We start from the raw sequence: 16,206 nt of genomic DNA, 5'->3' as shown, positions 1-16,206 counted from the left end.
TCCGATCATCCACCAGCTGTGAACGAAACGGATGGTTACCGTCCAAAGTCGTTGAGATACAAAGGCTGCAAAACGTCAAATGAAAAGGTGAGGCAGCAGATTGCAGATGCGGGACTCTGGAGCAAAATCAAACCGCTGGAGGAACTCAGCGGGTCGAGAGGCATTCTAAGCAGGGTCTCAACACGAAACCTCGACACATCCCTTTTCCCCCCACAGATTGGTATTGGTTTATTATTGTCACTTGTACCGAGGTACAGTGAAAAACTTGTCTTGCAAACCGATCGTACAGGTCAATTCATTACACAGTGCAGTCACATTGAGTTAGTACAGAGTGCATTGAGGTAATAGTAAGTGACAGAATTTAAAAGTGTGGAATAATTATAGTAAAGGTAGATCTGTACCCAATGAGTTCCTCCAGCAGTTTGCTTTATTTTTTGCTGATGAAAAGGTAAGACGCCGTTCTTTGAGGTTTACTGCAACAGTATGATGTCAAGGACAATGAGGCCACTGTACACAAGGCTCATTAATGGCAATGACTGTTCCTTTTGATTGCCGCTTGCAGGAGGTCTTTCATCTCGGTCGATGTCTTTGGTGTGTGAATTTGGTTTCCATGGCAATCCCCCTGAATAGTTCGCAGTTACACAAAACTGTTGTACAGTGCCTTCCCCCTAAAGGGGCCCTAGATCCACCACATTAGTTCGAGTGCTACTGTTACCCGAGCGAGTTTGTGGATCAGTTGGGATCCAGAGGATCGCAGGGTTCCCCAGAGCTCCGGGCTTCGCCGGGAAGTCGCTCTTTAATCTGCCCAGGTTAGCCTGGCGTGAAGTTGTTACCGCTTTCGTGCTGTTCTTCGATGAGCAAAAATCGTTTAAACATCTCATTCGTGGATGCTTAAAAGCGACATTGGCAAAGGACCTGTGACCTGCAAGGTAATTGATCTGTAAAATGCATGAATCCATGGTACAGGCTGCTTTCATCCGTGCTTTCAACCAAGCCATCTCTTCTACACCTATGTGAAATCTGTTTTGTCCCACGTTATCCGTGTGAATATGCGTGAAATCCGTTATGTTTACTGAAGTTTACTGTCTTCCTGCGTTTCTTCAGATACAACGAATGCACCAGCAACCCACTTGTGTAAGTCGTTTACAAAATTGGGGCAGTGCCTTTTCACTCCCCTCACGCCAGAAGTTTGAAACAAACGGTTCATACATTTTATGCTCAGTCTGAATCCATAGGTTCACTCAGCAAGTCTGCCCAAGATTCTGTTTTTAATTCACTGACGGTGTGTAAATAAAACAACTGAGATAGTGTGCGCGCCCTTCCTCTTGTTTACTGAGGAAATGCTGAGAGTACAGGGCCTGGAATCGGGGGTGGAAGAAGCCTCCACCTCCTGCCAGTGCCGCATGTGACACCGAAGGAAGAACGCGTCGCAAATTTGCGTGTGATGCTTGAGCTGGGACCACGATAATCTCCGTATCGTTCCAGTTGTAGTAGATGAACACACGCGTCATTCTGGGGATTATCGTGAAGAATTAGGATATTGACAGTAACAGGTACCTCGTGGGAAACTTTCAGTACCAAATGTTGCGGGATAAGTAACTGAGAAGTAGCAGGGTTTCCATGTTTAAATTCAAGAAACTGCAAGTGCTGGAACCTGGAGCAAGAAACTATCTGCTGGAGGAACACAGGGGGTTGAACTACATCTGGGGAGGGGCAGGAAATGTCGACGTTTCGGGTCTGCAGTCCTGATGCAGAGTTCCAACCAGACACGTCGACAGTTCCTTTCTCCCCCCGCAGACGCTGCTCGACCCGCTAAGTTTCTCCCAACAGATTGTTCTGATGTTTCAATGTGCATTTGATTTATAATTCATCGTTATCAAGGTCAGAGGGGTTGCTCATTCCTGCAGTAGTAACTTGTAATTGTCATTAACGTCGTCCTTTTCACGAGGGTTTTAACAAAGGCTGGTGCGGATATGCAAAATGGGATCCTAACGCAACGTTTGACTAAAGAGGTACATGTTTAAAAAAGGAGCCGGAGAAGCAGAGATGTTTCAGGAAGGAATTTATAGCTTTAACAAATGAAGGCATGGACACTGAGAGACAGGATTTATGGGCATTTGGAGAAGCACAGGCTGATTAGGGACAGTCAGCATGGCTTTGTGAGGGGCAGGTCGTGCCTCACAAGCCCAATAGAATTCTTTGAGGAAGTGACAAAGCACATCGATGAAGGTAGAGCAGTGGATGTGGTGCACATGGATTTTAGTAAGGCGTTTGATGAGGTTCCTCATGGAAGGCTCATTCAGAAAGTCAAGAGGCATGGGATCCAGGCAAACGGAGTGGTGAGATCGGCAAAAAAAGGGGCCCGAATTGGAATCCCCCAGATAAAGTACCTGTGAGACCCCTCGAACCACTGTGGTGCATATTGCAGTCCTGTTATATTGTTAGGGATTTTCGGGATTTTGACGCTGTGGCCAGCAGCTATGAATGACAAAAATCTAAGTCGCTCCAAGTCCTGGAGGGGAAGGTGAGTTAAAGCGCCAGGTGGCATTTATCCTAGGTTACCGAGGGAGGCAATGGAGGAAATTCCAAAGGCCATGATCATAATCTTTCACCTGTAGATCTGTAGGTGGTCCCCGAGCACTGAAGAATTACAAATGTTACACCCTAACCCAGTAACCACACAGCAGTCAGCATAAGAGAGACACAAGAGACTGCAGGTGCTGGAATCTGGAGCAACACACAAGATGTTGGAGGAACTCGGTGGGCCAAGCAGCATCTGTGGAGGGAAATGGACAACTGAGGTTTCCGATCGACACTGCAGTCAATCTAACAGTGGTGAGGAAAGTTCTAGATACAATGATGTAGGAGCAGGATTAGTAATTGTTTGGACAAGTGTGGATTGATTAGTGATTTCTTAAAAGAGAAAGTGTGTTTTAACTTGTTAAAGTTTTTTGATGAAGAAATTCACCAGGATATTTCCTGGAATGGAGGGCTGTAATTATAGTGAGAGATTGGATAGGCTGAGTTTATTCTCACTGGAAAGTAGGAGGCTGGAGGGGTGGTCTTACAGAGGTTTGTACAGTTGTGAGGGACAGAGATAGGGTAGATAGTCAGAGTCATTTTCCCAGGGTAGGAGAGTCTCAAACTAGAGGGTACAGGCTTAAGGTGAGAAGAGATACATTTGAAGGAGATCTGAGAAGCAAATTTTTCACACGTAGGATGGTGACTATATTGAATGAGCTGGCAGAGGAAGTCGTAGAGGCAGACACAATTACAACACTTAAAAGGCATTTGGACAGGTACTTGGATTGGGAAGAAGTAGAAGGATATGGGCCTAATGTGGGCAAATGGGATTAGCGTAGGTTGGCGTCATCATTGGGAATGGATGAATTGGGCTGAAGGGCCTGTTCCTGTGCTGTAGAATTCTGTGACTCAGTAACTCTGCTTGCTGTCTACCTATGATAACCATCCACCCGCTTGCTTTTCAAAAATCTATCTGAGGGTTGACAGCTTCAAGTTCCTGGGAGTGAACATCACCAACAGCCTGTCCTAGTCAAATCACATCGATGCCATGGCCAAGAAAGCTCACCAGCGCCTCTACTTCCTCAGGAGGCTAAAGAAATTTGGTTTGTCCCCTTTGACTCTCACCAACTTTTACTGATACACCATAGAAAGCATCCTATCTGGATGTATCACAGCTTGGTACGGCAACTGCTCTGCCCAAGACAGCAAGAAGCTGCAGAGAGTTGTGGACACAGCCCATTGCATCACAGACATCAGTCTCCCCTCCTTGGACTCTCCTTTACCTCTCATTGTCTTGGTGAAGCAGCCAGCATAATCAAAGACCCCACCCACCCGGGTCATTCTCTCTCCTCTCCTCTTCCATTGGGTAGAAGATACAGGAGCCTGAGGGCACATACCACCAGACTTAAGGACAGTTTCTACCCCACTGTGATAAGACTATTGAGTGGTTCCCTTATACAATGAGATGGGCTCTCTGACCTCATGATCTACCTTGTTGTGACTTTGCACCTTATTGTCTACCTGCACTGCATTTCCTCTGTAGCTGTGACACTTTACTCTGTACTGTTACTGTTTTACCTGTACTACATCAATGGACTCTGTACTATCTCAATGTAACTGCACTGTGTAATGAATTGACCTGTATGATCGGTTTGTAAGACAAGCTTTTCACTGTACCTCAGTACAAGAGACAATAATAAACTAATACCAATACCAAATTTCTAAGAATCTACTTTCCCTGCTCATTGAGAGAGTTTCAAAGATTCACATCCTCTGACAGAAAAGATTGGAAGCGGATTCAATTTTAGCTTTCTCAGGGAATCTGAATAAGTATCTGAAAGGAAATGATCTATCTCCCTTATAGTTTATATTCCCTTTCACGTACCCATCAGGTCCCCCACCACTCCCTCAATTCTCCTGCCACACACTTACACTAGGGTCAATTTACAGTAGCCAATTTGCAGCACATCTTTTGGATATGGGAGGAAACTGGAGCAAGCCCACATGGTCAAAGAGAGGACGCAGGCAGCATCAGCGGTCAGGATCAAACCCAAGTTACTTGAGCTATAAAGCACCAGCAGGTGTACCACTGTGCTAACACTGAGTTAGATGTTGTCATTCTGGGTTTGAGGATTGTATCTGTTTTTGCAGAAGGTAGGCATTGATTGTAAGCAGACTTTAGATAGCATCGATCTACAAACAAACCCAGGATTGTTGGACTAATAGACTTTTCCTGTTCATGATACATTTAGTATTTCTTTGCAATGATACATACTTTTAGTAATTGAATATTTTGGGCTGGAGACAATTGTTTTTTTTTCTAAATACCAAAATTTACACTGATATGCTCTGCTTGTGATGCCAGTGCAGAAGACAAGGAAGTTAGAAAGTTATGCTCTGACATATCCATTAGGTGTTACGGCAGCTCTACATATCAACCTAATTTGTTGGAGAAACAAAGGACTACAGATGCTGGAATCTAGATGGAAAACACTATGTGGAGGAACTCAGCAGGCCAGGCAGCATCCGTGGAGGAAAGCAGACGGTCAATGTTTTGAGTCAGGACCCTTCTTCAGGACTGAACATAGGTAAAGAGGAAGCCCAATATATAGGCACAGAGGTGGAGCAGTGAGAGAGGGACTCACAAAGCTCCCGTCAAAGAGAGGAAGAAAACTTCTTCAAAGCGGGCATCCTTGAAGACACTACACAGTGGAGCAGTAATACTGGAGAAACAAAGGACTGCAGATGCTGGAACTCAGCAGTCCCTCCATGACAGCTGGGGCATTTAAACTAAAACAATAAAGTAAAGCTGGAATGTAAACAAACTGGTCCCAGTAACAATAACCATAAGAGTATCCCATGGTCATTAAAACCCATCTTGTTCATTCACTAGTGTCTTACAGGCAAGGAAATCTACCTTATCTACTCAGTCTGGTCTTTAAATGTTTCCAGACTACCAATGTAGTTGACCTTTAACTGCCTACGTTCAAGGACAACATCCACATTAACTTCCATCGGTATGTAAATTATTAAATGCGTGGAACGTGTGAAACATGTTTACCTTAAAAGGTTTGTTGCCGTACTGATCTATTTACGTAACCTTCAGTTTCAAGAGATGGAAAATCATGAGAATTAATTGAAAGGGGTCAACTGCTATTAGAATATCAGCAACACATTTTTGCCTGCCCAAAGTTTGTTGGTTTTCCAGTGTAAGGAGATGTTCACAAGCAAATGCTGCTGACTGGCACCTTCCAAAATGCAGCAATTCATACTGAAGGACACTCTGAAGCTTGGTACAGCTACTGCAAAGGTTCCATGGGTAAGGACCACAGTCAAAGGTACCACTGCCACTGGACAGTGAAGGGCTGTGCCCTGTGTAAAAACCTCCCTAGTGCTTCACAAATGCATTGCTTAAGAGAAAAAAAATATGATTGGCATTGATGCATTGTAAAGAATGTAGATAAAGAGCTTCCATGGGGTAGTTATTGGACATATTAAGAATAACGTATATCTTGGGGGGAAAAAAAAGTAAAATAGAATGAAATGGTGGTAACTAAGCATCTGAAGAAAGAATAGTAGGTTAATTTTCTAAATCAAAGACTACTCAAGTGAATTTAAGTGTGAATTTACATGGACATACAACTCTCTGGAGGGAAGATTTTCAATGATTTCCAGTTGCACATGCTTCATGAAATGCTGATGAATTTCTTTTTGACATTCAATCCATAGGAAACAAGCAGACATGAATTCCATGAAATAAAAACTACTTGGAGGGCTTTTTGTTTTTCCATTGAGGATTAAGGGAGCGAAGCTTTGTTGGATTGGATCAACAGCTTTCACTCCTTCTCCCTGGGGCTACATGGAATTGGTGCGGAGAAATTACACAGGAGCCAAGTCATCAGGCAGGAAGAAAGATTTCAACTTGAAAGTTTATGGTCAGCATGCAGTGAAAAGAAGTTGCTCTTCAGACGCAGTAAAAAAGGTAGTGATAGTTATTGCTCTGCAAACATCACTTGATAGATCGATGACCATCAACAGAACTGAAATACATAAGAAATCAAACATATTTAAAGTTACAGAGAAGAGGGAGGGGTGGAGAGAACAAAAGGAATGTTTGTGATAGTTGATCTGACTGGCGGAGCTGTAAGTAGAAGCAGCTGACTAGATAGAAGAAGAGACAGAAAAAAATGCTGGAACTGTGAGACCATTCTGAGGAAGAGTCTTCATTAACTCTTTCCACAGATGCTGCCTGACATGTTGAGTGTTTTCAGCCTTCTCTTTTTTATTTCAGATTTCCAGCATCTGCAGTTTTGTTTTGAGTTTGACCAGACCTTCCTATCCAGGAGCATATGGTTAATAGTTTCTTAAATACAAGGGCTGATAAAGGCAATAAAAGACATTGATCATATTTTGAAATAAAAGATACCGACTTTATCAGTATTGTAGTAGCATTACAAGGAGCAGGTTATCTATCTGAGAGTAAAATTGCTCAAGGAATAAATAAACGGGTATATGACAATTGCTCTGGGATTCTTCACTGAAAAGTTCAACCTAATAGAAGAGGTGGGAGTAAGCCAGTATGGGCAGGTAATGCATACCTGTAAGAAAGTGGCCAAAGCAATCAGGACAAAAGGGTTAAGCTGACAGTGTTAGCAATATGACTGCACCAGTATGAAATTTGTTACTTTCCCCCCCACCTAAAAGTACATTTAAGAATCATATATATTACACAAGGATTGAACAAAAGACAAAGGCAAAGATGACAAGATGAGGGAATTTTGGATGACAAGAGATACTGAACAATGGTCAGGAACAAAAGGAAACTAATGACAGGCATACACAACTGGGGCTGAGGGCATCTCTTGGGGTATATAGAGTGTATAGGAGAGAACTTGAGAAATAAATTAGGAGGGCAAAAAGGGCCCATAAAATATCCTTGGCAAATAAGATTAAGGAGAATCCCAAGACATTCTATGTATATAAGGAGCAAGAGGGTAGCCAGGGAAAGAGACCCTTGGGACCCAAATGGAGTAATTAATGTGTGGATCCAGGCAATGTGGGTGAAATCATAAATGAATACTTCTCATTTTTACACGGGTGTTTCAATTTCAAATTCTTAAATTTACATGGATGTTGCCAGGACACGAGGACCTGAGTTACAGGGATAGGTTGAATAGGTTAGGACTTTATTCCCTGGAGTGCAGCAGACTGAGGGGAGATCATATAGAGGTATACAAAATTATGAGGGATATAGATAGGGTGAATACATGCAGGCTTTTTCCCCTCAAGTTGGGTGAAACTAAAACTAGAGGTCATAGGTTTAGGGTGAAAGGTGAAATATTTAAGGGGAATCTGAAGGGGAACTACTTCACTCAGAGGGTGGTGCAAGTGTGGAATGAGCTGCCAGCAGAAGTGGTGGATGTGGGTTCAATTGTAACATTTAAGAGAAGTTTGGATAGGTACATGAATGAGAGGGGTATGGAGGGGTATTGTCCAGGTGCAGGTAGCTTGGACTAGGCAGAAAACCAGGCCGGCATGGACTAGATGGGGGTGTTTCTGTGCTGTGGTGCTCTATGACTCTATCTGTATTCACCTAGGAGAAAGACATGAAAGATAGTGAGTTCAGGGAGGACTACAAGGATAATTTGGAACTGGTCAGTATTAAGGAGGAGATTTTAGATGTCATGGATGCGTAAAGGCTTCTAAATTCCCAGAGCTGGATGAAATCTATCCCAGGTTGCTATGGGAAGCAAAGGAGGAGATAGCTGGGGCCCTGATGGAGATGTTTGCATCTTTGTTAGCCTCAGTTGAGGTACCAGCAGTCTGTAGGATCGTTAATGTTGTTCCTTTATATAGGAAGGGCAGCGGGGATAAATCAGGTAACGACAGGTCGGTGAGCCTGAATCCTGTGGTAAAGAAATTAGTGGAGGAAATGTTAAGGTATAGGACTTACGTACATTTGAAAAGGCAGGGGCTGATCTGGGATGGTCAGTGTGGCTTTGTGCAGGGGAACTCCTGCCTCACTGATTTGATTGTTTTTCTGAGGAAGTAACTAAGAAGATTGATAAAGGTAAGGTGGTAGACATCTATGTGGACTTTAGTAAGGCATTTGATAAGGTCCCACATGTAGGCTTGTCTAGAAGATTAGGGCACATGATGGAAGGTAAGCTGATTAATTGGAGACAAAGTTGACTTGGTGATAGGACACAGTGGGTAATGGTGGAAGGATGCTCTTCTGATTCAAAGTCTGTGACCAGTGGTATGTCACAGGGATTGGTGCTGGAACCCTTGCTGTTTGTGATACATATTACTGACTTGGATGTGAATGTAGGAGGTAAGATTAGTAAGTTCACGAATGATACAAAAGCTGTTGGTATTGTGGATAGTGTTTAAGGCTACAACAGGATATAGATCAGATGGAAAGTTGGGCAGAGCATTCACAGATGGAATTTAATCCTAACAAGCGTGAGGTAATGCATTTTGGGAAGTCAAATAGGAGTAAAACATACACAGTATATGGTAGGGCACTAAGGGATGTTGATGAACAAAGGGACTATAGAGTTCGTCCATAGTTCCCTGAAAGTGGCAACACAGACTGATAAGATGGTGGATAAGGCATATGGCATGTTTGCCGTCATAGAATCTAAACATTGGGACATTATGTTGCAACCTTACAAAACACAGGTTAGGTCGCTCTTGGAGTATTTTGTGCAGTTCTGGTTGCCACAGGTTATGGATGTGGTTACTCTGGAGAGAGTGCAGAGGAGATTCACGAGGGTCTTGCCTGGAATAGAGGACTTTGGTTATTGTCACGAACCAGCAACAAAAGAAACACACTGAGCATGATTCAGTGTTAAAAACTATTTTATTAATCACTACTTATGATAATACGTAAAATAAAAGTTAAAAAAAATGTTAGTATGTTAGAATTCAAGAATGTTAAACCTCGAACGTTAACCCCAAAACTAAACTCTTCGTGTGTGTGTGTGACAAAGTCCAAAACTCCCAGTTCCTGAATGGTTCTTAAAGTTCAGTTCCGCAAGCCATAAGGTGAAACATGAGCAAGGGCTTCTTCAACAACCACCGTTGTCTGAAGATAAGATGTAGATGTAGAAAAACATAGAGAGAGTACATACGAAATCCAAATGTTCCACGATGGAACCCAAACGACACTTCAGTGTTTACTCGGTAGTGACTTCCTCACCCCGAAAAGCATCCGAACCGTGGTCGTCCACACACAAATACCTGTTTCCTTCTACAGGTCAGCAACAAAGTGAACTCCACCGGATTACTTCCAACTTCCATACATGGATTTCAGTGGTAAACACAGTTATTGTTTCTCATCCATCGATAGAGAAAACAAGCAGGCTGGTGTCTCTCTCCCTTCTCTCTCTCTCTTCTTCTTCTTCTTCTGACTTCTTCAACAACGTCATTACGTCCTTTATCTTCTATTGACGTAAGCACGCCCCACACACACATACACACACACTCTCTATCTTAAAGGGACTTTCACTGAGTCCATAACACCTCCCACCTAAAAAAAAATTTTCCCAAGAAAATTTTAACCGCGCATAGAGTTAGTAATGTTAATAATTATCACGCTACACAACTACAGACTATCAGATTAGTATAGATACATGTTTCCCATTTAACATCGGGAAAGACAATCAGCAATCACATTATCTTTGCCTTTAATGTGAGTTATCATGAGATCAAACTCTTGCAAAATTAAACTCCAGTTTAACAGCCTTCTGTTCTTGTTTTTGACTCGGCTCAGAAACACCAATGGGTTATGATCTGTATACACAGTCAATGGTTTCTGAGCGGTGCAAACATATACACTGAAATGTTGCAAGGCTAAAACAAGCGACAGTAATTCTTTCTCTATGGTGGAATAATTCTTTTGATGCTCATTAAATTTCTTTGAAAAGTAAGCTACAGGATGGTCAATATCATCAAGGTCACCCTTCTGCAACAACACAGCTCCTGCAGCTTCATCACTGGCATCTACTGCTAATGAAAATGGCTTTTCAAAGTCAGGTGTTCTGAGCACAGGATGGTAGCATAAAATGGCTTTCAGCTTCTCAAATGCTTCTTGACAAGAATCTGTCCAAACAAACTTTACTCCCTTCTTCTGAAGATTAGTTAGGGGAAGAGCAATATCAGCAAAATTTTTACAAAATTTTCGATAATATCCAACCATTCCCAAAAATCTTCTAACAGTCCTCGTACCTGTGGGAATAGGGAACTCAGATATTGCTTGAACTTTTGCCTGAACAGGAGCTTGCTTGCCTTGACCTACAACATAACCAAGATACGTCACAGTGGCATGGCCAAATTCACTTTTAGCCAAGTTAACTGTAAGGTTAGCCTTGGAAAGTCTTTCAAACAACCTTTCTAACGCAGAGATGTGATCCTCCCATGTATCATTCCCAGTCACTAAGTCGTCAATGTAGGCATCTGTATGTTTTAACCCATGAATCACTGAATTAATCATTCTTTGAAATGTTGCCGGAGCATTTTTCATTCCAAATGGCAAAACATTGTATTCATACAATCCAGAAGGGGTTACAAAGGCTGAAATTTCCCTTCCTCTATCTGTTAATGGAACACACCAGTACCCTTTTAATAGGTCAATCTTTGTAAGAAATTTTGCCTTTCCCACTCTGTCTATGCAATCATCCACCCTAGGAATAGGGTAAGCATCTGACTTTGTTACAGCATTCACTTTCCTGTAATCTGTGCAAAATCTAACAGTTCCATCAGGTTTAGGTACAATAACACAGGGCGAACTCCAATTTGAACTAGAATGTCTAATAATATCATTTTCCAACATGTATTTTATTTCCTGATCAACAAGTTTACTTTTTTCCACATTCATTCGATATGGGTGTTGTTTGATTGGTTTTGCATCCCCAACATCAACATCATGGGTAATTATCGATGTTCTGTTTGGAACATCTGGGAACAGATTTTTAAATTTTAAGATTAATTCTCTCATCTGTTGTTTTTGTGAAACTTGTAAATGGTCCAACTTCGTTTCAAGGTTCTCCAGGATATTTTGGTTTTTTAGTTTCGATGGAACAATATTTGGTCTAAATTGGCCTTCCTCAACATCAACATCAGGCATTCTAGAAACAACCTTTTCACCATCCACCAAGGCCACAACTGAATCCCTCTCATAATAAGGTTTTAGCATGTTTACATGACAGAGTTGTGTTTTCTTGCGTCTATCTGGTGTTTTGATTATATATGTTAGATCAGTCACTCGAGATTCAATAACATAGGGTCCAGAAAAACGAGCTTGCAAGGGATTATTTTGGCTAGGGAAAAATACCAATACCTTTTGCCCCACTGCGAATGTCCTAGGCCGAGCACGTCTATCAAAATATGTCTTCATTCTTATCTGGCTTGTTTTCAGATTCTCTCTCGCTAGCTGGCAGACTCTCTCCAACCGAGTTTTAAATTTTTGGACATAGTCCAACAGACTCAAGTGCACTTCCTCATTAACCCATTGCTCTCTTAACAACTCCAAAGGTCCTCTCACCCTATGTCCAAACACAAGCTCAAACGGACTAAATCCTATTGACTCCTGGATCGATTCTCTAACGGCAAACAAAAGTAAATGGATACCTTCGTCCCAATCCTTGGTGTTTTCAAAGCAATAAGTCTTCAGCATATTTTTGAGAGTAGAATGAAATCTCTCCAGAGCTCCTTGAGATTCTGGGTGATATGCAGATGATACAATCTGCTTTGCTCCCAGCTCATAGACTATTTGTTGAAAAATTTTTGACATAAAATTACTACCTTGATCAGATTGGATTTCTTTTGGCAAACCAAACAAGGTAAAAAATTTTACAAGAGCCTTTGACACCGTCTTGGCCTTAATATTTCTAAGGGGTATTGCCTCTGGAAATCTAGAAGTGGCACACATGATGGTTAACAAATACTGATTTCCAGTCTTAGACTTTGGTAAGGGGCCAACACAGTCCACAATCACCTTCGAAAAGGGTTCACCAAAAGCAGGAATTGGTTTCAAAGGAGCCACAGGGGGTTTTTGATTTGGTTTACCTACCATCTGACATGTGTGGCAGGTTCGACAAAACATCACCACATCTTTTCTCAAACCAGGCCAATAGAATTGTTTCAAGATCTTCCCTACAGTTTTATTCACACCAAAATGACCACCCAAAGGCATACTATGGGCCAGGTTTAAAATCTCATCCCTATAAACTTTTGGAACAACAACCTGATGAATAACTTCCCATTCCTCAGTAACAGGAACATGAGGAGGTCTCCATTTCCTCATTAACACTCCATTTTTGACATAGTATCCAGTTGGCACCTTTTCAATCTCCTCACATGAGAGTGCTTTTTCTTTCAATTCTGTCAACTCAGGGTCCTTTGTCTGTTCCACCATAAAATCCTTCCTCGACAAAAACAAATCTTTAAATTCAGGCTCACTGTAAGGATGTTGATCCTCCAGTGAAGACAGAAAAGTCTCAGATAAGGCATCAAAATTTTCTTCCTGTTTAGGACTGTCACAAGGAACTACATCAGACTGCACCGGACTGTCTGTCTTGGCTAATTCTTTAGCTCTAGCTCGAGTCACCGCACATGATGGGTAAACATCTGGATCATCCTCAGACTCATCAATCCTTGGTTTGGTTGTTAACCGTACCACAGGATCACTTTCTCCATTTGCAAGGTCATTTCCCAATAACAAAGAAACTCCTTCCACTGGCAAACTAGGTCTTATCCCTATCTCAACTGGTCCTTCTACGAACTTTGACTTTAAAATCACCCTGTGAAAAGGGACAGACATGGTCTCACCTGTAACGCCTCGTACTAGATTTACTTCACCAGTGTCACTTTCTTCACCAAAATTTAAAACACTGTCCAGCAAGAGAGATTGACTAGCCCCAGTATCTCTAAGAATTTTCACTGGCACCTGGGGTGACTCATCATTCAGTGAAACAAAACCCTCTGATACATACGAACGGAATTCTTTTCTCACCTCCTCCAACTTTTCCGCTTTTCCCTCTTGCAAGGACTGATCTTTAACAGCATCTCCTAAACCTTTTTGATTTTTAATTGCCTGAAAGCAAGCATTGGGCCCAGCTTCCTTCTTTTTCTTCAAAAGGGCACAATTAGATATCACGTGGCCAGGTTTCCTACAGTAATAACAAGTACGCTCAACAGGTTTCTCCAGCCCTGGCTTCTTTTCATCCTTTCCTTTTTGATTACCTCCCAATTTAATCTCTGGTTTACCTGGATTGTCTTTGTAACTCTTTGGAAAGGTTTTAAGTTGTCCCCATTTGGATTTATGGGTTAAAGCATAATCATCTGCCAACCTAGCAGTTTCTTGTAAAGTTTCCACTGCCTTTTCATTTAAATATGTTGTTAATTCAGCTGGAACACATCTTTTAAAGTCTTCCACCAGTATCAATTCTGTCAATTTATCGTAATCCCCATCTACATCTTTAGCCAGGCACCATCGTTCAAAACATATTCTCTTTCCATTGGCAAATTCCATATAAGTCTGATCTGCAGATTTCCTCAAGTCTCTGAATTTTTGTCTATAAGCCTCAGGGACCAATTCATAGGCCTTCAATATAGCTTGTTTTACCTTGGTATAATCAGCTGCATCCTCAACAGACAAAGCAGAATAAGCTTTTTGAGCTTTACCTTTAATCACACTCTGTACCATAAGAGCCCATCCTTTCCTTGGCCAGTTTGAACTCACAGCAACCTTTTCAAAATGTTGGAAATACTGATCAACCTGATCTTCTTCAAACGGAGGGACTAATCGAACCTCCCTGCTGGCTGAAAAACCATCATCAGAATCAGATTCCGAACTCCTACGCTTCATTTGTAACTCATGCTGCCTCTGTTTCTCCTTCTCCTCACTATCCAGCTCCATCCTCTTCAATTCCATCTGCTTCATTGCTAGATCAGCCTCTATCTTCATCTGAGTTAGCTTTTGTTCAGTCTCTAATTTCTTTTGTTCGGCCTCTAATCTCTTTTGCTCTCGTTCAGCCTCTATCTTTAACTGGGTTTGCTCTCGTTCAGCCTCTATCTTTAACTGGGTTTGTTCTCGTTCAGCTTCTATCTTTGCCAGCTGCACCTGTGCCTCAGAAATTGCTATTTCACTGCCAGGAAACTGTTTTAACACTTCCTTCTCAAACACCTTCTTTTCCACATAATGGCCAGCTATCAATCTCTGAATATCTGCCTTTCTCATAGACTGCTTTACTTCTGTAAGGTTTAGCCTTGTAGCAATCTTTATCAAATCATCCTTTTTCGCCACCTCCAATCCCTTTTGGGTTGGTGACTCCAAAAATGCCTTAATATCCATTGCTGCTGGTTTCCACACACACAAGCCAATTAAAAAAAAGAATTTATCAGACCTCCCTCAAAAATCTTTGGATTGAATCTCGAACAAATCTCGTCAATCTGGGGTACAATCCCAGACGACACTCGTTAACCTTGGGAACTATCCCGGACGAGCCCCCAATTTTGTCACGAACCAGCAACAAAAGAAACACACTGAGCATGATTCAGTGTTAAAAACTATTTTATTAATCACTACTTATGATAATACGTAAAATAAAAGTTAAAAAAAATGTTAGTATGTTAGAATTCAAGAATGTTAAACCTCGAACGTTAACCCCAAAACTAAACTCTTCGTGTGTGTGTGTGACAAAGTCCAAAACTCCCAGTTCCTGAATGGTTCTTAAAGTTCAGTTCCGCAAGCCATAAGGTGAAACATGAGCAAGGGCTTCTTCAACAACCACCGTTGTCTGAAGATAAGATGTAGATGTAGAAAAACATAGAGAGAGTACATACGAAATCCAAATGTTCCACGATGGAACCCAAACGACACTTCAGTGTTTACTCGGTAGTGACTTCCTCACCCCGAAAAGCATCCGAACCGTGGTCGTCCACACACAAATACCTGTTTCCTTCTACAGGTCAGCAACAAAGTGAACTCCACCGGATTACTTCCAACTTCCATACATGGATTTCAGTGGTAAACACAGTTATTGTTTCTCATCCATCGATAGAGAAAACAAGCAGGCTGGTGTCTCTCTCCCTTCTCTCTCTCTCTCTTCTTCTTCTTCTGACTTCTTCAACAACGTCATTACGTCCTTTATCTTCTATTGACGTAAGCACGCCCCACACACACATACACACACACTCTCTATCTTAAAGGGACTTTCACTGAGTCCATAACATTATGGGGAGAGATTGGATAGGCTGGGTTTGTTTTCTCTCGAGCGAAGGGAGGCTGAGGGGTGACGAGAGTTATGTAAAGTTATAAGAGGCTTACATAGCGTAGATAAAATCATTTTTCCCTATGGTAGGGGTATCAAAAACAAGAGGGCTCAGGTTTAAGGTGAGAAGATGGAGTTTTAAATGGGATTTGCAGAAGTTTTTGTTTTACACAGAGTGATTGATATCTGAAACTTACTTCCAGAGGAGGTGGTGGAGTCAGGTACAATCACTTTGTTTAAGAGGCATTTGGACAGGCATTTAAATAGGCAAGGTACAGAAAGATATGGACCTAGTGGAGGCAAATGAGATTAATATAGGTGGGCATAAAAGTTGCCATGGATCTGGTGGGTCAAAGAGTCCATTTCTGTGCTGTACCACTCTGTTTACAAGGCTTTCCTCATACTT

At 41.8% G+C, this 16,206-nt stretch overlaps 1 protein-coding gene across 1 annotated transcript in view; it reads left to right on the top strand.

The window, feature by feature from the left end:
* Window positions 1-601: 601 nt before the first annotated feature.
* LOC127572504 (NACHT and WD repeat domain-containing protein 2) overlaps window positions 602-16,206 on the top strand; it is a 69,157-nt gene continuing 53,552 nt past the window's right edge. Inside the window, exon 1 of the mRNA XM_052019860.1 lies at window positions 602-929. Within this exon, the coding sequence (XP_051875820.1) occupies window positions 888-929 (42 nt within the window). The 5' untranslated portion in view covers window positions 602-887. The remainder of the gene's footprint in view (window positions 930-16,206) is intronic.

This window comes from Pristis pectinata, chromosome 7 (genome assembly GCF_009764475.1).
Source record: "Pristis pectinata isolate sPriPec2 chromosome 7, sPriPec2.1.pri, whole genome shotgun sequence".
Taxonomy (NCBI): Eukaryota; Metazoa; Chordata; class Chondrichthyes; order Rhinopristiformes; family Pristidae; genus Pristis; species Pristis pectinata.
The sequence above is the reverse complement of the archived record's forward strand: the minus strand, read 5'-3'. Positions and strand labels throughout refer to the sequence as shown.